The sequence below is a fragment of the Gymnoscopelus microlampas genome (genome assembly GCF_963454915.1).
Source record: "Gymnoscopelus microlampas genome assembly, chromosome: 11".
Classification (NCBI taxonomy): domain Eukaryota; kingdom Metazoa; phylum Chordata; class Actinopteri; order Myctophiformes; family Myctophidae; genus Gymnoscopelus; species Gymnoscopelus microlampas.
Window position 1 is genome coordinate 36,423,954 of NC_139948.1, and position 25,541 is coordinate 36,449,494.

Consider the following 25,541-nt stretch of genomic DNA (forward strand, 5'->3'; position numbering starts at 1 on the left):
GACTGCGCTCAGCACCGGCCTGGGTTGAGCAGATGTTGAGCTTAGCTCTCAAAACGCTCAGAAGTCTTGGAGAGAGTCTTCTGTTGTAAAGAGTCTTGTGAGGAGGACCGATAGACAGACAATCTGCCCAGGGAGGGTGGGGCGAGCGAGAGCGAGAGCAATAGCAAGAGAAAGAGAGAGAGAGAGAAAGTCATGGAAGCATTAGAGGAGACAATCCTATGATCCGCGAGACTAGTCACATGAATTAAGCTTCCCTGTGGTGCTCTGTGTGTCTCTCCCTCTCTGTCTCCCTCTCTGTCTCCCTCTCTGTCTGTCTGTCTGTCTGTCTATCTGTCTGTCTGTCTGTCTGTCTGTCTGTCTGTCTGTCTCTCTCTCTTGCTTCCTATTTCTCTTTTTAGTTTTGCTCTCATTTGGATGCGCCCCCTTCGCCCATCTGAATCGAGCAGGGCCTGTAGAGCGGTGCTCCTCAAAGGGGGGTCCTTGAGGGGGTTCCAGGGGGTCCCTAGCAACATTTGTTAATAGCATCACAATCATTTTAACCCCTTTCTTTCCTAACTTTGTTTAATGGATTTTCTATTGCATCAAAGGCACATGAACAGATACATACAAAGCTTCTTTCAATGCAACCCATAAAATACAAAAGATCAGTAAACACATTATCACCCCAAAACATGAAGTACAGGTAAAACAAATATATATATATATATATATATATATATATATATATATATATATATATATATATATATATATATATATATATATATATATATATATATATATATATATATATATTAATCATTTTAACCCCTTTATCCATATTTACATTGGCTATTCAAAAATAGTAGATGTATAAGCTCACAGCGCGTCACTTCGTGCCGCACTGCAAGCTTGTACATCTGAGCTTTGAGCATTTTTTAAAAATCGTGAAAGTGTTTTAGCATTTTCTTCTGGGGGTCCCTCGCACCAAACATTTTCAGATGGGGGGGGGGGGTCCTCGGCCAAATACATATCAAGTTGGGGGGTCCATGGCAAGAAAAGGTTTGAGTGAAGCACTGCTGTAGAGGACGTGCGGTGCGTGCTGTGTGTCCACGGCTGACAGCTCTCCGAGACGCCAGCCAGTCACAAAGGAGGCTCTGCTCATTAGACAGCCAAGACTGAGGCTAATCTGATTAGCAGCTGTCACACCGTCTTCCTGGCTCCCGAGCAGCGCTCCTCCTGTTCCTCCTCTTCATCGCTCTGGTGCGTCCTCCTCTGTCGACTACCCTGTTCTCTTTCCTCGTGTTTATTTATTTAGCTCTTCGCGGGACCTCCTCCAAACCCTCGCAGCCTCGTACGCTCTCACCCGTTCGCCATCACGCGACGGCGGGTCAATCCGGATTGGAACCATCCACCAAGACGGGTGCTCAAGCATTTTTGAGCTGTAGCATTGCATCGGTTTTAGCATAAAATAAGCAAACCGATGCACACACTGTAAAATACTGGCTGATAATTGAACTCTGAGAGTGTATCAATGGAACCAAATGGACCTGTTTTGTACACTCTTTTTACAGTGTTGATAGCAGTGACAAAAAGACAAGGCAACATGAGTGTTATCTAGTAGTACTCACCATCAAACCAACATGACCGGTCTCGCCCTTCTCGCCTGGTGTGCCTGGCATGCCCTGCAGAAGAAGATATGGCGAGGTTAGGAGACACAGATTACAATCATGTACAGCAGTGCTTGAAGTGGAAAAATAAATAGACATCCTGGCATTTTGATCCATCGCGTATCAAATTTATTTCTCCCTTTGATTTACAAATGGAACATACAGAAACTCATGCTGGCCATGTGAAAAGAAGAAGAAGAACAAGACTATAAGTAAATTAGGAGTAGACTAAAAAAAGTATACAAATATACAGTAAGCATATATACAGAATATATTTCATTTTAATTATTTGAAATATATTGTTTAATCCCATGTGGAGCAAAAGGAACGTCTTGTAGTAGGTAGAAAGACTGGTGCGTGAGATACTGTAAGACTCACAGATGAAGAGAGAAGGCCTAGAGAACGTTTGGAGGATACAGTAGCTGGGTGCAGGTGCACTCGTGCATGTCACTTCATACTTAGATGTGAAATAAATTGAATTCAACTCAACCTCTGCACCAAATGATTTGAGTGGCTTAAGCCATTAAGACCGGGAACGCATCTGTGTCATTTTAAGATTTCTTTGGGCTATTCAAAAATAGCAGATATACATACTGTATCAGCAGGGGTCAGTGGCCAAATACATATCATTTAAGGGTGGGCCTTTGAGCACCACTGATATAGCAACATACGTTTTTTCAGAAAACTGTTAAGATTTAGAAGACATTTGTAGACACGTTCCCGGATTGAATGGGTTAATGCTCAACACTGTCCTCGGTGACCTCGCCGCATGGAATAGAGATGTATTGTCCAAATGCACATTGATTATGTCGTCGCTGTCGGGCAGAAACCTCTTACTGTATCTCCATATTCTAAAGTTTTGGTGTTTTTTTTCGTAAATGAATGTCGCTATGATCATACTACAGCGTCACACGAAAGCATCAAAAGTAGCAGATCCGCAAGCTTGTACATCTGCTACTTTTGCTACTTTTTAATTTGAATCTTGAAAAGTAACAGTTTTGGACAGAGATGTACAAATTACATACATTTTTTTAAATAGTTTTGCACTCGTCAGGTGCAGTAGCACTGGTGGCACTTGGTGGATTGAACTCAATCACTTGGTCGTCGAGTGTTGTCAACCTTTTGGAATAGGTCATCTCTTTTTTATTCCCAGGGTAACATTTTGAAAACAAACATTGAGTACTCTCAATTTGCAAAGTGTCAGCACTTGTCGTGGGAACATAATTTTGTAGGAAGTTAGGAACCTGTTACAGCGAGAGTCTACGTCTCTCTTATGACTGTAGGCTACATGGTGTGATAACTCACTGGAATCACTGCAGTGCAATCCTCAGTGTTAAATTAACTTTGAGAGGGTACAATTGCAACCAAATGGGTACATTTGTACAATCTCTGAGGAACAAAATGGATAGTTTTACGCTTTTTTGATAACTGATTTGACTGTATATGGACTATAAAACAATCATCTATAATGACAGAGTCAAACACGATGTGTGCCTGCACAGTAAAATCCTTGGCGTAACTTTAACTTTATGAGTGTAAAATGAACCCAAATACACCCGTGGAGCTAGTTAATTAGCAGAACGCAAGAAAAAGAGCAGGTGCTGCATTGGTGCTACCGGCAAACCGTTCCGGGCCCACTTCAAGAACTGATGTATAAAGTACGTCCAATTATACCAGAGTTGTGATGATGTGACATTTTAGAAATTCCTACCTGTAGTCCGACAGGCCCGTTGGCCCCCTTGTGGCCGCGGGCTCCTTCATCTCCTTTGGGCCCGTACATGCCCTGCTGCCCGCGAGGTCCCGACTCCCCGTCCACACCCTGAAACGTTGCGCGCACACGTCAGTGCTGTGCACACAGCAAAACCAAACAGCAAACCAGTTTGGCGCTTTTCCCCCGTCTACACCAAATTCCCTCGCCAAAAATACCCGCTCTAAAAGCTGACAACGCGCTCAAGTGGTTAACTTGAGCACGCATTCCCTGTTTGCTTGTTTTGCAGTATGGCTTTTCATATAATCATGTCAACTATGTTGGCTTATTATTGTCTCCGCCAGGAGAGTTCGTTTTCACTTTCCGTCAGTCAAGCAAACATTGGTCGAGCCTCACGTGACACTTGACAATACGGTGAAATAGTGTGATCTGATTGGCTAGTGACATATAACGGGCTATAAATACATGTGTCACTTTGAAAGAGTCTTTGCCTCTTTCAAAGTGAGGTAAGACAGGAATAATCACGAAATGGTTGAGAAATGGCGGATACTGTAACAATTGGATAGGACACTTACACAGACAGGACAGATAGGACACTTACACAGACAGGACGGATAGGACACTTACATAGACAGGACGGATAGGACACTTATACAGACAGGACGGATAGGACACTTATACAGACAGGACGGATAGGACACTTATACAGACAGGACGGATAGGACAGTTATACAGTAACTCCAGGTGGGGATACCAGTTTTATCCAACTACGGTTTGGATAAAACAGACGGATAGGACACGGATAGGACACTTGTGTCATGTTACTATGACACAGTAACATGTTCTAATTAGAACATTCCCAACATTCCCAACACAAGTCTGCTGGCGGAGACTTTTTATTATTATTATCAGTAATCATGTAATTGTTAATCAGGGATAATCATGTATTTCAACTATGTTGCTGATTTTTTTATTTGATGATGTAATCATGTCAAGCTTGTAATTTTATATAATCATGCATGCCAACTTTGTTGGCTAATTGATGTTTGCAAATCATGTTCTGTTAATGTTTATTATTGAGTTATACACAGGTAGTTGAGTTATACACACTGGCACTTTCCCCTCCTATATTTTGTGCACTGTTTTTGTATTTTTGTATTTTTTTTTAAGCGAAATAAATCAAATGAAATCAAACCCGTGATGCATCGAGATTGTTCACCTACCGAAGGTCCTGGCTGGCCGACCGGTCCTTGAATTCCAACGGGTCCCGGGGGGCCCTGGACGAGACGAGACGAGGAACAGCTCAATGAACATTAAATCATTTCGGCAGAAGAAAGCCTCAAACAGCTCAATATTCCCAGCTGCACGACGGAGCAGGCAAACAGTTATTACTCTGAATTACCCTGAACCAATTAGGAGGCAATTTGTCCTCTGCCTCCTGGTGGGGAAAAGTAATGATGTGATTTAGGATTAACGGTATTAAGTTCAAACTCACCCCTTCTCCTTTGTCTCCCTTGCCGCCCTTCTGCCCTGGTCCTCCTGTCTCCCCCTGTGGAGACACACACACACACACACACACACACACACACACACACACACACACACACACACACACATAGGTATGATTAAGGCCTTAATCGGCACATAATGTAGCTACACATACACTTTTAGAGCATTGGGGGTCCTTGGGGGGGTTCCAGGGGGTCCCCAGCTAAAGTATAGTTAACTTTTGTCACAATGTATTTTTTTAATCACAATCATTTTAACCACTTTATCCATTTAAATGTTGGCTATACAAAAATAGCAGATCTACATGCTCACAGCACGCTGCGAGCTTGTACATCTGCTATTTTTTAAAATGTTACAACATTTTAATAATTTTGATAACCTTTTAACATAAATCCCCCCAAATACTTATCAATTTGGGGGTCCTTGACATGAGAAAGTTTGAGAACCATTGCTTTTAGAGCAATTGTATACAGTCTATGCCTAGCTGTCTCCTTCCAAATACCTTGTCTCCATCCTCTCCTGGAGGCCCAGAAGGCCCAGCAGCTCCTGGAAGTCCCGAGGGGCCCAGTTCCCCATCATGACCAGCAGGCCCTATGGGGCCCTTCTCTCCCTGAGGAACACATGGGAAAGAACAGTATGCATCTAACACCTGCCATAGTACTTATTATTCCTGTGCAACCAACACATGACACATTGATTATGTCATCGCTGTCTGGCAGAAACCTCCCATCTCCATAATCGAACCTCTTTGTGTTAATCGTAAATTAACGCCCTACTTGATCATACTACAGCGTCACTCTAAAGCATCAAAAGTAGAAGATCCGCAAGTGACGCGTTTTGAGCTTGTAGATCTGCTACGTTTGCTATTTTTGGACATATGAGGTTTCCACCCTACAGCAACGATGTGTATAATTCTAGGAAGAAGAACACACACGCACACGCGCACACACACACATACACACACACACACACACGCACACGTGCGCACGCACGCACGCACACACACACACACACACACACACACGGACACGCGCGCACACACACACACACACACACACACACACACACACACACACACACACACACACATACTGTACGAACATGCGCACACACACACACACACACGCACAAACACGCACACTCCTCTCCCTCTTATAATGATGCACAGAGAAGCGAGAGCACGTTGACGTGTTCTTTCGGCCAGTGATGTTCAGTGATTGTAATCGAGGACAAAAAAATGATTTAATGATGTTCTAAATCTTACTGGCTCGCCTTTCTCTCCCATCGGCCCTGCAGGGCCCACGCCACCTTGCCGCCCAGGTTGACCGATACCGCCGGCTGGTCCGCTCGGCCCCCTCTCGCCACCGGCACCCTGGAAACAGGAGAGGGAGAGAGAGAGAGAGAGAGAGAGAAAAGTGAAGGTTGTCACATGATTTTTTTATGATTACTGATCTCCATGGAAACAGTCCTCATATCCTATATGACTTTATAGTGGAATGGGAGGGTGGGAGGAGGGGACTGAGGGATGAGGGTTGAGGGGGAAAAAAGGTAATAACAAATCTTACGATTGCTCCTGCAGCGCCAGGTGGGCCCTCTCCCCCCTTTAGACCTGCTGGACCCTGAAGAGACACAAACCAAAAATATATATATATATATACGTATATCTTTTTTTTAAAGCTGATTTGCAAGCTATTGTAGATCTCGACACAATCGGCATGGTACAACGAAGGGTAAATCAGGCTTAAGTGGTTAATTATCCCTGGAAATTGTGCAAGGCTAAACGTTTCCAGGAGGATGCAATCTGGACGGAGTGGGCGGAGGTGAAGGGATGAGTTTACCGTGGCACCCGGGCTGCCTCTGCTACCTCTGAAGCCACGGAGACCAGCGGGGCCGCTCTTCCCAGGAAGTCCTACAGGTCCTGGGTCTCCCTGGAAACCACACAAACACACACGCACACGCACACACGCACACGCACACGCACACGCACACACACACACAGGATTAGATCTAAGAGCGGTCGCTGGCAGACGGCAGACCCTTATGCGGTCATTAATCACACCGACCGGCAGTCACACCGAGAAGGAACATTCATCTTTTATGAGGCATAATACACTCTGCACAGCGAGGTTTCCTCTGTTATTTATTAGCAAATTAGCGGCAAAGATGAGTTAAGCTAAGATATTCCAGCGATGTTGAGAAGAGTCCTTGGGCCTTATTTAATGAAACGATAATAACGGCGCCCTAATGGCGATTAGGATTCTGACGTTCAGGTGAACGCAGCTCACTTTGACTCCCTCCTTTCCTGCAGATCCAGGTAAGCCGTGCTCGCCAGGAGGTCCTGGTGACCCGGGGTGTCCTCTGTCTCCTGTTGGGCCCGTCTCACCAGATTTACCCTGAAAGCCACCGCAAGAACAAGGCCTGATCAGAACATCTTGTGAATGGTATATTTGAGATATATCATGTGTAAAACAGTGTTGCTCAAACAATGAGTCGGAAAAATGTGTTCTCATTTTACTCATTATTATTATTATTTTCCTTTTTTTTTAAATATTATTTAAAATTAAATTCTAACATTTTTTAAATTAATTTAATACATCTCATTTGAAAAATCCATATTTTTTTTTTTGGTCCCAGGGAGACACCAAATGTGTCTTTTGGCTCTTGAGATGGAAAAGTTTGGGAAACACTGACGTAAGAGACACACAACTGTGAAGAACAAGAGTCGATCATCAGTGAGTTTTCGATTAGCAGTCTCACCTGTGGTCCGACAACTCCTGTGGGCCCAGGTGGTCCGGTCTTGCCTTGAAAGCCCTGAGGATATGAGACGAGACAATTGAGTCTGTGACCCACTATTAAGCGCTGAGCCAAAGCCAGGCAGACATTGAGAAGCTGTTATCTGTGGACTGCAGGCAAGGCAGAGTTTTTTTTTATTGAATTTACTATAGGCCTCTCAGCTTGGTGCTCTGCCTGAAACTTCAATAATTCAATACTGAAGGCACAGCTTTTGACTTGCATGCCATGGCGTTATACAGGGCATGTTGACTGTTGCCATGGTGTGAGGCAGCTTGGGGTGCTGCTTTATATTCCAGTGATGGACAGACAGAACAACTGTGTACAGTAATAGTTTGATTTGGTTCAAATGTGACTCACTGGTTCCCCTCGCTGGCCTGGATGACCTGGTAATCCGTCTTTCCCTGCGGGTCCCTGAAAAAAAGATATGTAATATATTTAATGAACAACGGCAGAAGATGGGTTTAGAATGTGGTTTGAGTATCCTTGAATTACAAGTAAATTTCACATTAACCACTGGTACAGTGTAAGTGTACATTTCTTTTGTTCTGGTTTCCTCAGATACTGTGGCAGGCAGCAGTAATAGTAATTATAAACATCTACAACAGGGAAATGATGAGAAAAAAAGTAATAATCCGAGAATCAAAAAATAGCACCAGCACTAAAACCCTTTATACTTTGTTTGTCTCCTAGCAATTTATCCTTGGTCCCCTCCTTTTGTCACGCAACGCAACGCGTCGTGAGCAATTTTCACCAAATGTTTGCCCCAGAATAGGGGCACTTGGGTTCATGTGGTTAAAATACAATAGTAATGAACTACACCAAAGTATCAAAGATATACAGTGACCACCCTAACCTTAGATTATAGAACATATATTTCTCACACTTACATTTGGCCCTTTAACTCCTGCATCACCGTTCCTGCCCTGTGGCCCGTGAGCCCCCTGGAAATAACAACACAGATAATCAGAGCCATATATTCATCCATGCTTTTTCTCTACTATGCTATGAGATCGTGTCTGACATTTCAAATGAGCTTTTGCCAAAGTGTCAACACATCAGCGCTCTGCTCCTGTTGTTACGTTATGCAGAATTTTTACCTGATCTCCGGGGGTCCCTGGAGGGCCATCATGCCCAGAAGTGCCCTGACAGGCGGACCAGGCAGCAGAGAGGAATTGAGAAAAATAAAAAACAAGAGTTATTGCATAAGACTGGGGCAACCCATCCATATTTTAGGATTTTCTGCACTCTGACAAATCTTTATCCTTCCCAGGATGCTGCTTTGAAGTGGAGAGTGTAAACTGTACCATTCCCTGGCAGACAGTAGCTGCTCACTGCAGCAGATGGCCTGTCATCTAGAAGTGAACGGTAACCAGTTGCAATCCGGCCTGTACATTCATCCATACTTTATGAGACAGCCAGGTGTGTGTGTGTGTGTGTGTAGGTGTGGGTTTGAGTGCTTGTGTGTGCGTCTGACTGTGTTTTTGTATGCCTGTGTGTGTGTGTGTGTGTGTGTGTGTGTGTGTGTGTGTGTGTGCTTGTGTGTCTACGGGGCCTCATCTCACCTTGTCTCCAGGTTTTCCGGTGGGTCCCCTCGCTCCTCTCCCCCCTCGAGCCCCCTGTTGAAAAGAAGAACACAACAGTCTGGTTGGCAGGCAGTGGCACATGCTGTACAAAGATGGAGATGTGGGGCATGTCAGATGATGACAGAACACTCTCAGTGGTGGAAAGTAACTTTTGTACATTTTACTCAAGGTTGAGGTTTGAGGTACTTTTACTTTACTTGAGCATTTCCATTTTTGGATACTTACTTTACTTTTAGCTTTTTACTCCACTACAGTTATTTGACAACTTTAGTTAAAAGTTATTTGTAGATATGGATTATTATAAAACATACATTAACCAATTAAGCCCTATTTTATACTTCAGTTATTTGAAAATAGCCACTCACAAACACGTGCGTGTAGATCGGCTATTTTCAAAAATGTTATCTGTGGAACCGAGTTAAACTAAATGTAATGCGTCAACTCCTACAATTCCAAGTGCTTGTCAGGCTGGGGGGGGGGGGGTCCCCAGTTCACATATGATTCTTTTGGGGGGTCTCGGCCTGAAAAGGTTGAGAACCAATGATCTATAACTATACTCACATTTGGCCCTCTCTGACCCCCAGATCCTTGCTGGCCAGCTGGACCCTGCAACGTGAAAAGAGTAAGAGTCATTTATCATTCACTTGCTGTACAACACACAGTGCAGCTGCCGCTCTGCTCTGCAGTGCGTTTTGAACAATCTACGGTAGTCACAGTATTGTGCATGTGGATGAAAAATGTTGGTGTGGTACTACTCACCCTTCGTCCTTTATCGCCCAAAACTCCGGCTGAGCCGGGGAACCCACCTGCTCCCTTGAGACCAACACACAGAGGTTAATTAGTGACTGCCGTCCATTCATCACACATCAGCCCCAATGTCTCTTAGCGTATAATTAACCACTGTATCGAATTAAAGTGAATCTAATCTGTGAGTCCGATACAGCCTTAAATACACCATTCATCAACACCTAATGAATTGATGTCGCTAATGAACTATTAATAAAATACCCCGTTTTTTAATCAGCCATTTATCATCCTTTATATTTAATCAGACAGGAAGCAGCACTGCCAAAGACACACATCCTTCCGTTTAAAACGCGGATAAAGGAAGCGGGGGACACATTAACACATCATAATAGCTTATCAGTGTAAATCACCTTGGGCCCTAGTCTTCCTGGGTATCCTGGCAACCCTGGCACACCAAGTTTACCCTACAGAGAATTAAAGGAAGAAAGAAGAACAGTTCATTATGTTTTCAATCAGTGGAATGGGAACCCCCCCCCCCTTATTGTCTTATCTGTTAATATGTGGTGGTTTCACTGTTGGGGATTAATAAAACTGTCAATGAATCAGTCAACATGAAAGACCATGACATGCAAGTCGATTTTCATCATGAAATACTGTACTGTATTGTCTCTATCGACACAGCAGGAACTTCATAAAACTAATACAACCCATTATTAAATGCATGAATAGGAACATGGGCATAGAAATATTGTTTGAAAAAAGAAAGAAAAGAAACTAATTATAACGTTGTTAAAACAGTAGTTTTAAGATTTTCATCAAAGGTAGTGTAGTGTGTCTAAAGTAGTGAATTCACCTGATTTTAGTCAGTTTTATGTTGTAAAGACTTAAGAGGGCTTTAGTAACATGACATTGCTTTACATTTGTACCAATTTTCTCTCAAAAACCTGAGGAACCAGGTTTCCTGACCCAGTACTTAGATGATAGGACTTACTTCTTTTCCCCATCTACTTCACCAAATGTCTTTGCCAGAAATGGTCGATCTACAAGCTCACAACATGCCACATTGTGAGCTTGTAGATCTGCTATTTGTTCAAATAGGGAAGCTTAGGGTTGCATGTGGGTAATGCTAATGCACTCCAGTACTTTTGTACCTTCTCTCCTGCTATCCCAGCACCACCAGACTCTCCAAGAGGTCCTGATTGTCCTTTAAATCCCTCTGGTCCGTCCTCTCCACGGTGCCCTGAACCTCCGTTGTCACCCTGAAGACAAGGGACAGAAAACAACATTAGAATATGATCCGCTGACAACAAATTAGAAGGAGGCACAATGAAATGAGTGAGCACTTACCCTGTCTCCCTTGAGACCCCCGTCGCCTTTAAACCCGGGGAAGCCATCTTCACCCTGTGAAGAAGGTGAAGGTGGAGTGAGCAGTGTGTGTAATGACGGTAATTAATGAATGGCTCTTGCTGCAGTCTGCAGCAAGTGTCCCGACTCTAGAGTTGTTTACTGTGTCACAATTACACCAAGGAAGAAAGAGTCACAACATACTGCCTGCAACGACAGAATGAATCAATATTCTTCTTCTAGCCTAACTCGAAAATCCATTTGTCTAACCTTCTCTCCTTTGCCCCCCTTCAGACCCCTTACTCCATCTCCTCCCTGTGAAAAGGAGAAAAGCAGATACATTTAGTTTAAAAAAAAAAAATCAAATAAAACAAATTAAGCAAAACCACTGGCTCTAAACAGTAGCTGGGTGTCACATAAACATGTTAAAATACTGGGAATGATTTTTTAAATTGAAAGTGGAAGAAGTCCACCCTGGTAAACTCACCCAAGTTCTGTATAAACAAGGATACTTAAATACTTTAAAAATGTATACTGTATGCATAATTAATTCCACAGTAATCAGTAGAGAGGCATCCAGGGCATTGCAAATATAGCTGGTTTTGAATGTGAAACATTTACATTGTGCATTTATAGGCCAATACCGTCATGTACAACTAGTGACGTCCTCTACGCATGATGTCATGATTATTCATACATGCTGCTTTTTCAGCAGTTATAAAGAACCTTAATTATTTTAAGTCATTTCCATACAATTCTTTTGAAAATGCAATTATATATGTACTAGTATGTAAATATCTGAAGTTGTCCCTCATCTATAGACCTGTAACATTAATTGCGACACGTTATGAACTTGTAGATCACTATTTTCACATGACACCGTCGTACGATATAGTATAACATAGGACTTAAGCGGTTAAATGTCTATTGATTTACTCTTGACCTGACATTGCATGGCCATCGATCAGTTATTGACCATACACTCATTTCACACTAATGATTGCCATCAAGGTCAGGCGTCCTCTCTGGGAGGAGAGGAGACATGCCAGTTGTGTTGACAATCACAGCACAGTGAGTGCCACGGTGCCACTCACAAACTATTACAAACTGATAAAACTGGGGTTCACACGTACAGTACACGCACACCACCTCCTCTCTCGTTTGATACTGATATATCCCCCGTCCATCAAATGTTCCCCCACTCTGTTATCAGAAGTCCCCTGGAGAGCCAGTGTTCTCTGCTTCCACCTGTCAGCTGTCAGTCAAAGACCCAAGATGGAAGCTTGTCCATCACAGAGATACAGACGGACACAGAGGCTGAAGCGTCTGAGGAACCAGGGAACTGAGTGGACACCCTGGACCAATCGTAACGCTTTTTATGACTCACCTTGACGCCACGGGTCCCTGGATAGCCAATGGGTCCCTGGGCCCCTAGTGTACCCTGCAGAACAATAGGAAAGTATCTCTTAAGTATCGAGGGGAAGTACAAAATGTTCCTACAGCAGATGTGAGTGAACGCAGTGCTTTGATATTGTGTGTCCCATCCCTTCTCATGAGGATTCTGGAACATAGGAAGCATGTGTGTGCGGTTGACTCTAATGGGCTGACACTCTGGTGTAACGACCGCAATGACGTAGTGGCAGCACTGCGAGGAAGATAATGATGGGGAGTGAGCATGATTGTAGCTTAATGTGAGTGAATGAACGCCCCCACAATGGTCTCTACCCAAATTGGATCTCAGAACAGAGACGGCTAAACATGAGATGATATTACATTTTCAAGTGAATACGAGAACTGAGTTAGTGATAAGGCAGCTGTGTGTACAATATTGTTGCTGTTGGGTGGAAACATTGTATGTCCAAAACCGTTACTTTTCAGGAAATGGAAGAAAAATAACCTGTGTTCCAATGTATCCAATTTAGTCACAAGCTCTTGTTAGTGCTTTTTATTGGTTCAATATTTATAAAACCCATAGACAGACTTAACCACTTTTAACCTGGCATTATATGCACAATCTGTAGATATTTTAAGATAACACTGTGATATGATCAAAGGTCCTTCCTTACTCAAACATCAAGTGCTGTTAGTATCATGAGTACATACACAGAGAATGCTAATATTTTGTGCTGATAAAGTGACGCAATACTTTTTGGAAAACAAAGTTGATTTTTCACCACAAAAAAAGCATCAACCTGTATGATTGAGGCAACACCAAATCAACATTCATTTATGCATAATATGCATTCATTTATGGGGGCAGAAAGAGAAATATTGAAATATGGAGATACAAGGTTTCTGCCTGACAATAGGCTATGTTATATATACTGTAGGCACACACTGGTCCAATGCAGCCTACTGTGTGTTACCCACCATGGTGCCCTTTTCTCCTGCAGGTCCCTCTCTTCCAGGGTGACCCTGGCGCAGAAACACAGAAATGCATTGTGGTAAGTAATAAAAATTACAACAAATGCCAACGCTCCGTCGTATGATGGTGTCACAGAACAAAATTAGCAGGTCTGTAAGCTCGCCAACGCACGGCCGGTGGAGGCCGAGCTTTTTTCACCCAACGCTGTTGAGTGTGTGTGTGTGTGTGTGTGTGTGTGTGTGTGTGTGTGTGTGTGTGCGCGCGCGCTCGCGCAGTGTATGCATTCGTACTTACATTGGGACCATCATTACCAGCTAGACCCAGCAGGCCTCCTTTTCCCTGGGGACCCTGTGCACAACAGACAAAGACACACATGAAGAGGACACCTCATCTCCTCCCTGAGAGCTACACACTGGAACATCCCCTGCTGCACCATAGGCTCACATCATCTATAAACACTGGAACATCCCCTGCTGCACCATAGGCTCACATCATCTATAAACACTGGAACATCCCCTGCTGCACCATAGGCTCACATCGTCTATAAACACTGGAACATCCCCTGCTGCAACATAGGCTCACATCATCTATAAACACTGGAACATCCCCTACTGCACCATAGGCTCACATCACTATAAGCACTGGAACATCCCCTACTTCATCGTGCCTGTGGCAAATAGCTAGCTCAGAGGTCAGCAATCTTAGCAGCCATTTTTGGCAGTAAAAATATAATAAAATATCAAAACTGTTTAGCCGTAAAACATATTTGAGCTTCATAATGACGCCAACACAGGCTATTAAAAGCACATTAGCCTATCAACATTACTAATAAGTGTGAACGAGCAATCATTAATGTGTTTTTGTCAGAATACTCCCTGCAGCAGGATCAGCACCTTGGAGAGCACCATGGTGCACCATGTGACTACTCTGTGTGTGTGTGTGTGTGTGTGTGTGTGTGTGTGTGTGTGTGTGTGTGTGTGTGTGTGTGTGTGTGTGGACTGACTGACTGACTGAATGAATCCCTAAAGCCTGTGTGTTCTTTGGTGTATGTTTCTTAGGTTAGGTATCGATTTCCCATCTAGCCCACCCACACCACCCCCTGTCCTCCATTTAGTCTGTGCAGCCACAAAAGCTAGATGCAGGTCACGCTGCCAAACTCAGCTGGCCTCCTCTAAAGGGGGGTCGCGTTGACAGGGGTGACGAGGTCGCAGCTTTGATTGAGAAATTAGAACAGAGATGTGCGGTCTTACCTTCTCTCCAGGCAGTCCAATGGGACCCTGGGGGCCAGACGAACCCTAGTGGACCAGAGAAAAGCACCATGTCAAGGTTTAGCATCGCATACAGGAAGAAAATATGGCGGTATGTCTGTGTACACAGTAAAATCCTCAGTGTGAATTTATCCAATTTATTCATGTAACCAAATGGACGCTTACGGGTCTACATTGTGGATACATTTGTACATTTTGTACAAATTAACAGGATTGTGTGCATCTGTGGTCATATGGCCTAAATACAAAGTTGGAATGGTGTGTCAGGCCACGGTGAGGTACCTGTATTCCTGGATTTCCTTGTTGACCCGCGGGGCCCATGTCTCCAGCCGTTCCCTGTGGATAGAAACAGTATGATCCTGATCATAAAGTCCTCATCCCAACCTGTTACCATCCCAGGTAAACAGGTTCATGTTTACCTGGGATGTTTACCATTAAACAACGTAAAATAGCAGATCTACAAGCTCTAAAAGCTCTTCAACGTTTCATTATGTGACACATGTGAGCGAGCTTGTAGATCGGCTATTAGTCATTCGAAGTATATAGGGCTTAAGTGGTTAACCCTGATTAATACTTGAAAGCTGACCTACAATCTAACTGTAGATCAGTCATATTCGTTCGACGGAGTATAAATTAAGCATTACGATACTTGATACTGGTTTTGCATATCAGTGTGCCCTTTGCTGTGCTGACAATTTAACCTTCAATTAAATGAAATCCCATAATTGCCTTGTCATTTAATGTAATTTTGCTTTACATATAATAGTTAGAGACTAGGTTTATCTAAAGATAGTTTTGGTAATGAGATAAGAACATAAAAAAGTTAATAGGACTGACCAGGTTGCCCTTTGACCCTTGGATTCCATCAACTCCAGTGATACCCTGATAAGGACACACACGCACACGCACACACACGCACACAAACGCACGCACACAAGATTTAGAATTAGAATTTCAACACGTCTGATGAATACATTCACAGAATATTACAAACAAAAATAAACTGTCTGCCAGTTTTCATTGTTGTGATGCCGATAATCCCACAGAGAACAACTGGCTGAGTTCGCCAGACTGAATCGAAAGCGATTCATTAATGGCGACGATGCCGACTTACCCGTTGGCCGGGCGGGCCGGCGGAGCCCCTTGGTCCTACAAGACCCCGAGCGCCCTAGAGACAAAACACAACAAAAGCGTCAACAACAGCCAACCTGCATGCAGGATGTGGTTGTGTGTGAGTGCAGAATACTAAAGAACAAATCAGAGCAGGAGTGCTGATGTATTGAGAGGCCGAATAAAAGAGAATGAGAGAGAGTGAGCGATAGAGAGAGAGAGAGACTATCTGTATGCATGACTAGGGAGACTGCTAGTGCTGTGTTTGTAAGAGCGTGTTAGTGCGTTCTGTTTTTGTCAGCCTCTCTCTTTGTAGGCTGGCCAAGCCACCTGTTCCGACGCCACATCTGTGATCTCCTGGGAAGTGATTGATATGGAAATATAATCATTCAGGCCAGCATTTCTGTTTTTTTTTTTTACCTCTCCTCTCTGCACACTCTTATCTCATTCTATCTCCCATTCATTCATCTTCCTCCCTCCCCGCGTCGCCTTTGCCCCCCAATCAAAACAGCTAATGCCTAATTTTGTACGATTGTGTCGTTTGCCCGAGAAAATACCCGATCTGCATGCCCAGAATAGGGACAGAATAGGGTTAAAGTGGTTAACGCCTGTCCTTGCCTGTGTCTTTGCGGTTTAACCCATTAAGACCTGGAACTGTGTCATTTTTAGATTTGGGCTAAAAAGCATTATTTTACACTTTGGGCTATTCAAAAATAGCAGATATACAAGCTCATAGCGCGGCACCGAGTGCCGCGCTACGAGCTTGTAGATCTGCTATTTTTCGAAAAATCTTGAAAATGTGTGCAAATCTTTGAATATATATATTTTTAAAGCGAACATTTTTAACTCAAATCTTTGCTTCTGGGGGGTCCCTGGAACAAAATATTTTGATGGGGGTCCGCGGCCAAATAGATATACTTTTGGGGGTCCTTGACATGAAAAAGTTTGAGAGCCAACATAGGTTTTTCAGAATACTGTTGAGAAATAGGAGACATGTAGAATCGGCTTCAGGTCTCAATGGGTTAACACAGCCCTCCTAACATGTCTCACATAGCACTCTATTTCTCCCTGCAACGGGTGATCCATTTAGAGGGACGGACCCTCGCTGGGTCTCATCCTCACCTGCTGGGTGAAAGAGAGAATGTGAGTCATAGCCAATCAGCCTCTGTGCGCACCAGCCGACCGCAGACACAACACTGTACAAATGAATGATTCTGCCGCGGTGCATCTGAGAGCCTCCGGGCTCCATAGAAGTCCAAAGGTGCGATAAGAACCTATTTTGTAGCATTTGCAAATGCAATAGTATTCTTTGCAAATGATACGTATAAATATTTTATATTTTTCAAGGAGCCCTGAACAGCACCTTTTAATACGTTATTCATGCCAGGATGAACACTGATTACAGGGTCCTTCAGTGGATCTTAACTTTCTAAAGTGATGCACATGTCACGTGTGCGCACGTGCATGTGCGTGTGCGTATGTGTGTGCGTGTGTGTGTGTGCGTGCGTGTGTGTGTGTGTGTGTGTGTGTGTGTGTGTGTGTGTTCCATAACTCACAGGTTCACCTGGCTGCCCGCTGGGCCCCACAGGTCCATCATGACCCTGTGATAAAAGAAGACAACAGGTTAAACAGACATATGCCAGATACATACTGTAGTCACATGCCGGAAATAGCAGATCTACAAGGCCACAACGCTTGGCGGATGCAGCGTACAAGCGTATGCTTGTAGATCTGCTATTTACGGCGCACGACTCCATTGTACGACAAAGTATACATCGGGTTTTACAGTAAATATGCTCCTCTCTGTGTCTACCTCAGGCACGGGTACATTTATATCTCTTCATGAATGAAACATGGAACCAGAGACTATTGGAGATAAAATGTGTGTGACAGCTCAACTGACTCAACTTTCTTGAAGCCAAGAGCACGTCTGCTGTTTTTCACTGCACTCATCTGTCTATGAAGATTAGAATCTGTCTTCAGCGAGCGTCTACAGGAGAGCTTTCATATTCTCTGAATGTATGCCACTGTGGTATTTCATAAGTTTTGCGTAACTTCATGTTGAGTGAACCCGGGCCAGCTGAGGGAGAGGCATTAAAAATGCAGTCAATTACTATTTAATCTCAACATTGCAACACCACTCTGATCTGTGGCGGCTTGTTCATCCAAATGACTGTAGAATACACCCATTGACCTGGACGGGATTGTGGATACAATACATTGATACACAAGTAAAACTGAACTGTACAGCACATAGAGAGAGAGAGAGAGAGAGAGAGAGAGAGAGAAAATGCTATGTTCTCACCTTCTCTCCTGATTGTCCTTCAAGACCATGTGGACCAAGCTTCCCTCTTTCCCCCTGCAAGGACATGCATGATGTGAGAGTTGCATCAAACATAAGCATTGACAGACAGACAGACAGACAGACAGACAGACAGACAGACAGACAGACAGACAGACAGACAGACAGACAGACAGACAGACAGAGTGTATAGTTCTCAACGGGCCTGAAAATTAAGGCCAGGCCCTAACTGGGCCCTACAATTACCATACTTTCAATAACCATAATTATGTGATTATGGTTATTATGTGCTTAGCATATAATTTTTTTTCATAGAACCCAAAGCTCGGACCGGCCCGACTAATTAGCATATATTTTGGGGCCCGGCGCGGCCCGAAAACGTCAGCCCGGGTAGGGTCGGGTTCAGGCAGAATTTGAGAACTCTAAGAGAGAGAGAGAGAGAGAGAGAGAGAGAGAGAGAGAGAGAGAGAGAGAGAGAGAGAGAGAGAGAGAGAGAGAGAGAGAGAGAGAGAGAGAGAGAGAGAGAGAGAGAGAGAGAGAGAGAGAGAGAGAGAGAGAGAGAGAGAGAGAGAGAGAGAGAGAGAGAGAGAGAGAGAGAGAGAGAGAGAGATATCCTTTTACCATGATATTATGATATAAATCAAGTTAAACAAGTACGCACAGCATATACAGTAAATTCACATCAACCTGTGATCTGGATAGGTATTTGTAATGGTCATCATCAGAAAATGATACAGTACATGCATAATCAAAGTGTAGTTAGTGCTCGATGCTGAAGCCTGATTTATCCGAAAATAGCCGATCGACAAACTCACAACACGGCGCGCTGCAACGTGTTGTGAGCTTGTACATCGGCTATTTTCGGAGCGTGACACACGCACAACTCACTCTGTGGCCCTTGTTTCCCGAGAGACCTGGCAGCCCATCAAAGCCTCTGTCACCCTGAGGAGAAATCGAGAAGCAATCGCATTAACAACTGCACTAATGCACGGCTTTGCAAACACTCACCTACTGTATGAGTAAATATGCACACAATTACGTGTGTTCACTCAGACGCACACACATGAGCTCAAGCATGTGCACACAAATACCAGCACACACGTGTTCATTTGCAAATATTTGGTGAAGTGTGAGCCTCCCATCTGCTGTGTGTGTGTGTGTGTGTGTGTGTGTGTGTGTGTGTGTGTGTGTGTGTGTGTGTGTGTGTGTGTGTGTGTGTGTGTGTGTGTGTGTGTGTGTGTGTGTGTGTGTGTGTGTGTGTGTGTGTGTGTGTGTGTGTGTGTGTGTGTGTGTGTGTGTGGTTCCATTAGGGAGAGGGGGTTCTCAGATTAGCTGGAGGTCTGCTTAGATGTTGCTTTGACTGATAAAGGCCCTGCTGTTTCTGTCACACCTGGGACCAGAGGGGGTCTAATTTATTTACTACACCCATCCTGCAGCTGTTACTGTAGGCAGTGGAATGAACTAAGTTGACAATGCATATAATAAACTGTGAGCATTGTCTACCTGGAGGCGTACACTTGCTAGTGAGTGTCATTTGTTACAATAAGACCTAAACAACATAAAACATAATGTGACACTGTGGCTTAGAGAAACTTTGAATTAATCGCAAGCCGACCCAAAAATATAGATTCAACTTTAGTTCCATGATTGCTGCAAACTACCAACATGTTGCAGAGTGGTGATGGAGTTAGGTCGGAAGGCTTTATTTTCAATGATATTATGACCAGTGCAATGTCATGTGATTTCAGGGGGCGTACCTTAGACCCCGTTTCACCTGGCGCTCCACGACCTCCATCTGTACCTGCCCGCCCCTGTGAGAGAGACACATTAATGGTGTCAAAACATAGATTCATAGTACATCACACACACCGTGCCGTTATTGTGGCTAGCAAAATGTAAGCAGATACAGATACTGTACGTTACTGCCAAGATAATCTGAGTTCCCAGAAGTTTTCGCCAGCTCTGGCGAGGAACTTCTGGGCCACAGCCCTGGTATTTGTGGGCGGGATGTACGTCACGCTCTGAATCTGAGCGGACACGCCTCTTACCGGTCTGAGAGCTGTGCAACTCGTCTAAAAAGTCCGACGAGAGGCAAACAGCAGTACACAACAATGGCGGCCGAAATTTCTCAAGGGGAAATTGCTTCCCGTCGATCCTATTTAGATGCATCACCCACTGCATGTGGATCCCGCCCCCTTTTCTTCATTGGCTGTTGATTTGAATCACAACGCAGTGGCCGCGCCCCTGCTGTCCAAGCTCCGACGCTAACCCTCCCAGACTACTGCCAAGAGGAATACAATATCTGGTGTACAATCACAATCTATCTAGAAATCTTAAATTCAAGTATGGTCTTGGCCTGCTGTATGAGTAAATTATCATGATAGCTTTGGTGACATATAAATAAAAACTGAGTGATTGACTAATTGATTGATTGATTGATTGATTGATTGATTGATTGATTGATTGATTGATTGATTGATTGATTGATTGCTTGATTCATGCATTGAAATCTCACCCTCTTTCCTGCCTTTCCATTAAGTCCTGCAGGGCCTGGCATTCCACGAGGTCCCTATACAGAGAGAGACGCAAGGACATGGCCAAAGGGACAAGAGTAAATCAACAGTCACAGAGACAGAGAGTGGTATGACAGATCAGTGAATTGTATAAACACAGCCTGGTCTTACAGAAGGGCCATTGTCTCCGCCATCTCCTTTCAGCCCAGACGAGCCTGGTAGACCCTGCAGCACAGGAACAAGAAGGCATGAGAGACAATCTACAGGGGGGTTTTACAGTGCTCAGTCAAACTCACAACCAAACAAACACAAGGACACACAAATGAGTTAAATATCCATTCATCTGTGTTACTCCGAGGTCATTCCATCCTGGCATACAGTAGATTTATGTCAAGATCAAATTTGACTGCGGAGATACTGAACAGAGAAATGAGCGCGCATAATGATCAGGGATTATGGGATACAGTGGAGACTGGAGAGCAGAGCATGCACACAGGGCACACAAGCCTGGTAAGGTTAAGATGGAAGGTTGGGGAACCCTTGGGCTATGGTCCACACATGGCCAAGGTCAGAGACACTCTTACCACGGGGCCTGGTCGACCAGTCAGACCCAACGGACCTGGGGGTCCCTTCAGTGACAGCTGGAAAAAAAAGAGAATACTGGATTGTAAAAATGCATGCCATGTGCGCTATCTATCTACTGTTCAATGTGCAATGGATGTTATGGGAGATGATGTCTCTTTGTGATAACTTCCCACTGTAGCTAGCTGTACCTTTGTCTGTTGCAGGATAGCCTGGGCTTGTGCCTCCTGAGCAGACACCACAGGCCCCTTCCGAGCATCGCCCCCGTGCTGGAACTGGGAGGAGTAAACACAGCGGTTTAGTTTAGTCACTACCCCGAAGAACTCTCCATGGTCCAGCACATGTAAATGAAGTTCAGTCACACAGCTCCCCCTTGTGGTGCTGCTACTGCAGGACATTAGTACAAAATGATGGCTTGTGTGTGTGTGATTATATATTTTTCTTAATTCTTACTGGCAACATCAGCATAGTGCCTGGAAGACCTGGTATCCCATCAACCCCAGCCATACCCATACGGCCAGGTGGACCCTGGAAGAAAAACAGATAGGTGGATGAGTGTGTGTGTGTGTGTGTGTGTGTGTGTGTGTGTGTGTGTGTGTGTGTGTGTGTGTGTGTGTGTGTGTGTGTGTGTGTGTGTGTGTGTGTGTGTGTGTGTGTGTGCGTGCGCGTGTGTGTGTTTGCATTGTACTGCAAGTAAACAGCATATGGGAGGGATTGAGTATAAGCACACAAGTCTAAACAGAGAGAGAGAGAGAAGCCTCCCTGCAATCTAATCTCTGTAAAACATTTCCACAGGGCACGTCACTCACTGTCTACCTGGCTTCTGCTTATACATTTTCTACACAGCTTTAAACGGATTAAATAGATGCCTCAGGTTTTTCGACCTGATACATCCGTTTAATTGCCTAATGTACTTATAGGCGCTACATTAAATATTGAAGGCATGAGGCATGACAGATTCCTCTGTCAATCACTGGTTATACAAACAAATCATTTGCTGCTGCCTAGTGCCTACGGTCTCTGCTGTTGTCAGTCTGTCTATGTTATTGATGGTTTCTGTTACCGCTAGGACAGGTATGAAACCCCTTTCAACATCCCATCAGCTGTTTATACCACTATCAAATTTAGAACAATAAGAATTATTGAAACAAATATGTTATTTGTTGGCTAGATAGGTAGCTAACAGCTGTTTCTGCTGTGATAGCTGATGTCATTTCCCAGGACAGCAGTTACAAACAGGACGCTTGCAAAGGTTGGAACATTCAGGACAGCTGTTGTCATTGTTTACAGACTATACTACCCTGGCATTTACTGTAAACAGTGTGTGTGTGTGTGTGTGTGTGTGTGTGTGTGTGTGTGTGTGTGTGTGTGTGTGTGTGTGTGTGTGTGTGTGTGTGTGTGTGTATATATATATATATATATATATATATATATATATATATATACATATACACAGAAGATATACTGTATATCATAGAATGGAAAAGACAAGTCTTTAATTATCAGGATGCATGTTAAACCTAAGGTGTAAAAGTTCTAGAGAGTGTGCATAATGATTGAGCTTGATATTTGAAAGCAATGGAGCACTGCAGCGTAATAGGTGGCCATCATCATCTAAGCGGAACAACATCATAAAAACATCCACATCGAAAATGACTGAACATCTATCAGAGCCTGTGTATGAGGGTCACTTATCAGGAAGGAATGACTTTGCAAATGAAAAAACACATACACACGCACGCACGCACGCACACGCACACGCACGCACACGCACACGCACACGCACACGCACACACACAGAAGAAAATAGCATGTGTGAGTCATCGACCATCCACTATGCCCGGCAGGTTCAGTCCAGTGAGCTAGGTCATTGTATCACAATGGACATACTTCAATATGAGGTCTTGGCCAGACCCCCAGCTCTGTTCTCGTGTCATGGGTGTACTGGCTAGCCAAATTAATGTCGGCCAGCCCTTTGGACAGTCTACAAAGAAACTCAATTCCTATAACCAGCAGGGCGGCACACTCACCATGTCACCAGGGTCTCCTATTGGTCCTGGAGGGCCGGTTGGCCCGATAATACCAGGAAGACCCTGCAGGGAAAACACGGACAGTTAGTATGAAAGGACAGCATTAATGACCACTGCTGCATGCCAGCTTACTGTAATACTACAGAACTTGGTAGGCTTACCGGGGGCCCTGGTACGCCATGGGGTCCTTCCACATATGTACCCTGTGAATAAGCGCAGATACAACATGACACATAGCGTAACGTAGCACAGTGTTGCCTCAGTCCTGTATGTTTTCCAAAGTAAAGTTATGATTTTGTACATTTAGTCCACTGCCACAACTTACCGGTTCGATTATGGCTGGCTCTCCCTTTTCGCCTTTCTCTGCTCTGACGCTAGCCTGAGGTAGACAGACAGAAAACAACAAGTTGGCAATCAGTGAGCCTGGCAAGTGACACCGGCATATACTGTAGCTACTGTACTGCACTTGATGTGTGAGATCAATTTGAGATCAAGGCGGACAGTTGATTTCACCTGTCCATCCCATGTCTCTGCTCCTTCGCGCTCTGCAAAGCCGTAGCCATCCTCATACAGCTCATACTCCTCATACTCGTGGGTCTCGTTCTTGAGGTCTGCATACTCCAGCATCTGTCGATAAACGTAGAGGTGCATCAGCGACAGCTGCCCTGAATCTGAAAACTGCTCACATCTACAGTACACAGCAGGATCCTCGACTCACTGTGTAATCCAAATTCAACCTACCTCATAATCAGTGACATTGGGGCCCACTGTTACCGTGGAAACGTCGAGGTCATCGTAGAGGTTACCGTATAATTCCTCATCATACTCCTCCACCACTGGCTTCTTCACTGGTCTGTCCTCCTGCATACCGACACACAGACCCAAATTAGACTGATTGCCATGGTCAACCAGTGTCTCCTAAATTAACACATTAGGAGACACTAATGTGTTAATTTATACTTTGTGAGTATAAATTAGGCATAAGCACTTCTCGTTAATGCACAGTGCTTCCTGCTCTGTACAGTTTGTTTGATAGGAATGTTAGGAACACAGGTGGGTGTTACAAGATTTGTGCAGGTTACACATTGTCCAGGCTGTCGGGTGTGCAGTTAATCATGATGCTGGGGTGTAGTAATTAGCTGATGCGGGTGCATCACACAACCAGATGGCAGCATGGCAGCTACAGCATGTAGTAGTATGAAAACAAGTTGACATTGGAAATTAGCCAACAACAAGCTTTAAAGGGAATTGCAGAATCAGTTTGTTTAGTTTTGTTTTGCTGTTGCTCATAATAAGGGATATTCAGAAGAAGTCTGATTTAAAATAGTGATGCTTCAGAACTTCAGGGTGATATCTGAGGTTGATATCCACCTTGAATGAATTTCAGCAATTCACGCACGCAGGAACAAACACTGATGCTCCATGCATACCACACTATCAGATGGTATGGGTGCTATGCATGGAATCTATGCCCTACTAGGACAAGATACTAACACAATCAACTAGGAATAGATATGTGTACAACACATATACTATGGTGACTAGTACCATAGCATCCTCTACATTCCAGGAGGTGGATAGAGATGATGATTAGGATGGTTTGGGTTAGTGGTGGTGGTGATGGTTTTGACAGACAACTGGAAGAGGGAATAAGTGCTCTCTAGGGTTAAGAGGTAGTGAGGGAGTGCTCGGGATGAGTTAGGAGTCTGGCTTAGGAGCAAGGAGGAAGGGGATCTAGTGGGGACGTGGTCTACCTCCACCGCAACCTCCTCTGCGGGCACTGCACTGGGCATCGCGGACGGAGCCTCAGCGTTTAAATCTGGTTCATGGGTGGGCATGTCCACCAGCGTCTCGTCATAAGTCTGGGTGGAAGTGATTGCTTTGGCGGCCATCTCAGCGTTTAAGTCTGGTTGATAGTTGGGCATCTCCACCAGGTTCTCCTCGTCGGCCTGTGCGGGAGTGACCGATTCGGCGGTCATTTCAGTGTGGGGGAACTCTGTGGGCTGGAAGGGCTCTTGGGAGAGATACTCAGGTAACG

The 25,541-nt window shown here is 44.3% G+C and overlaps 2 protein-coding genes across 5 annotated transcripts in view; one reads left to right on the forward strand and one right to left on the reverse strand.

Moving 5' to 3' along the window:
- Positions 1-25,541, reverse strand: part of col5a3a (collagen, type V, alpha 3a) — a 62,673-nt gene that overhangs the window by 15,568 nt on the left and 21,564 nt on the right. For 2 of the 4 annotated variants that reach the window (XM_084072539.1, XM_084072540.1), the window contains 42 exons: positions 25,258-25,541; positions 24,245-24,364; positions 24,017-24,130; positions 23,829-23,882; positions 23,665-23,706; positions 23,504-23,566; positions 21,927-22,001; positions 21,665-21,748; positions 21,476-21,532; positions 21,063-21,116; positions 20,894-20,947; positions 20,136-20,189; positions 19,267-19,320; positions 18,382-18,435; positions 17,633-17,677; positions 16,081-16,134; positions 15,804-15,848; positions 15,249-15,302; positions 14,949-14,993; positions 13,993-14,046; positions 13,704-13,748; positions 12,721-12,774; positions 11,604-11,648; positions 11,337-11,390; positions 11,141-11,248; positions 10,400-10,453; positions 10,002-10,055; positions 9,804-9,848; positions 9,222-9,275; positions 8,757-8,801; positions 8,547-8,600; positions 8,017-8,070; positions 7,624-7,677; positions 7,152-7,259; positions 6,705-6,794; positions 6,432-6,485; positions 6,131-6,238; positions 5,369-5,476; positions 4,853-4,906; positions 4,581-4,634; positions 3,361-3,468; positions 1,611-1,664 (listed from right to left, as the gene is read on the reverse strand). The exon at positions 25,258-25,541 is cut by the window's right edge and continues 241 nt beyond it. In XM_084072539.1, coding sequence (XP_083928665.1) covers positions 1,611-1,664; positions 3,361-3,468; positions 4,581-4,634; positions 4,853-4,906; positions 5,369-5,476; positions 6,131-6,238; positions 6,432-6,485; positions 6,705-6,794; positions 7,152-7,259; positions 7,624-7,677; positions 8,017-8,070; positions 8,547-8,600; positions 8,757-8,801; positions 9,222-9,275; positions 9,804-9,848; positions 10,002-10,055; positions 10,400-10,453; positions 11,141-11,248; positions 11,337-11,390; positions 11,604-11,648; positions 12,721-12,774; positions 13,704-13,748; positions 13,993-14,046; positions 14,949-14,993; positions 15,249-15,302; positions 15,804-15,848; positions 16,081-16,134; positions 17,633-17,677; positions 18,382-18,435; positions 19,267-19,320; positions 20,136-20,189; positions 20,894-20,947; positions 21,063-21,116; positions 21,476-21,532; positions 21,665-21,748; positions 21,927-22,001; positions 23,504-23,566; positions 23,665-23,706; positions 23,829-23,882; positions 24,017-24,130; positions 24,245-24,364; positions 25,258-25,541 — 2,918 coding nt within the window. The remainder of the gene's footprint in view (positions 1-1,610; positions 1,665-3,360; positions 3,469-4,580; positions 4,635-4,852; positions 4,907-5,368; positions 5,477-6,130; positions 6,239-6,431; positions 6,486-6,704; positions 6,795-7,151; positions 7,260-7,623; positions 7,678-8,016; positions 8,071-8,546; positions 8,601-8,756; positions 8,802-9,221; positions 9,276-9,803; positions 9,849-10,001; positions 10,056-10,399; positions 10,454-11,140; positions 11,249-11,336; positions 11,391-11,603; positions 11,649-12,720; positions 12,775-13,703; positions 13,749-13,992; positions 14,047-14,948; positions 14,994-15,248; positions 15,303-15,803; positions 15,849-16,080; positions 16,135-17,632; positions 17,678-18,381; positions 18,436-19,266; positions 19,321-20,135; positions 20,190-20,893; positions 20,948-21,062; positions 21,117-21,475; positions 21,533-21,664; positions 21,749-21,926; positions 22,002-23,503; positions 23,567-23,664; positions 23,707-23,828; positions 23,883-24,016; positions 24,131-24,244; positions 24,365-25,257) is intronic. The other 2 variants (XM_084072542.1, XM_084072541.1) reach the window with 2 other exon arrangements.
- soul5 (heme-binding protein soul5) overlaps positions 5,092-25,541 on the forward strand; it is a 177,205-nt gene continuing 156,755 nt past the window's right edge. Inside the window, exon 1 of the mRNA XM_084072545.1 lies at positions 5,092-5,096. Coding sequence (XP_083928671.1) covers positions 5,095-5,096 — 2 coding nt within the window. The 5' untranslated portion in view covers positions 5,092-5,094. The remainder of the gene's footprint in view (positions 5,097-25,541) is intronic.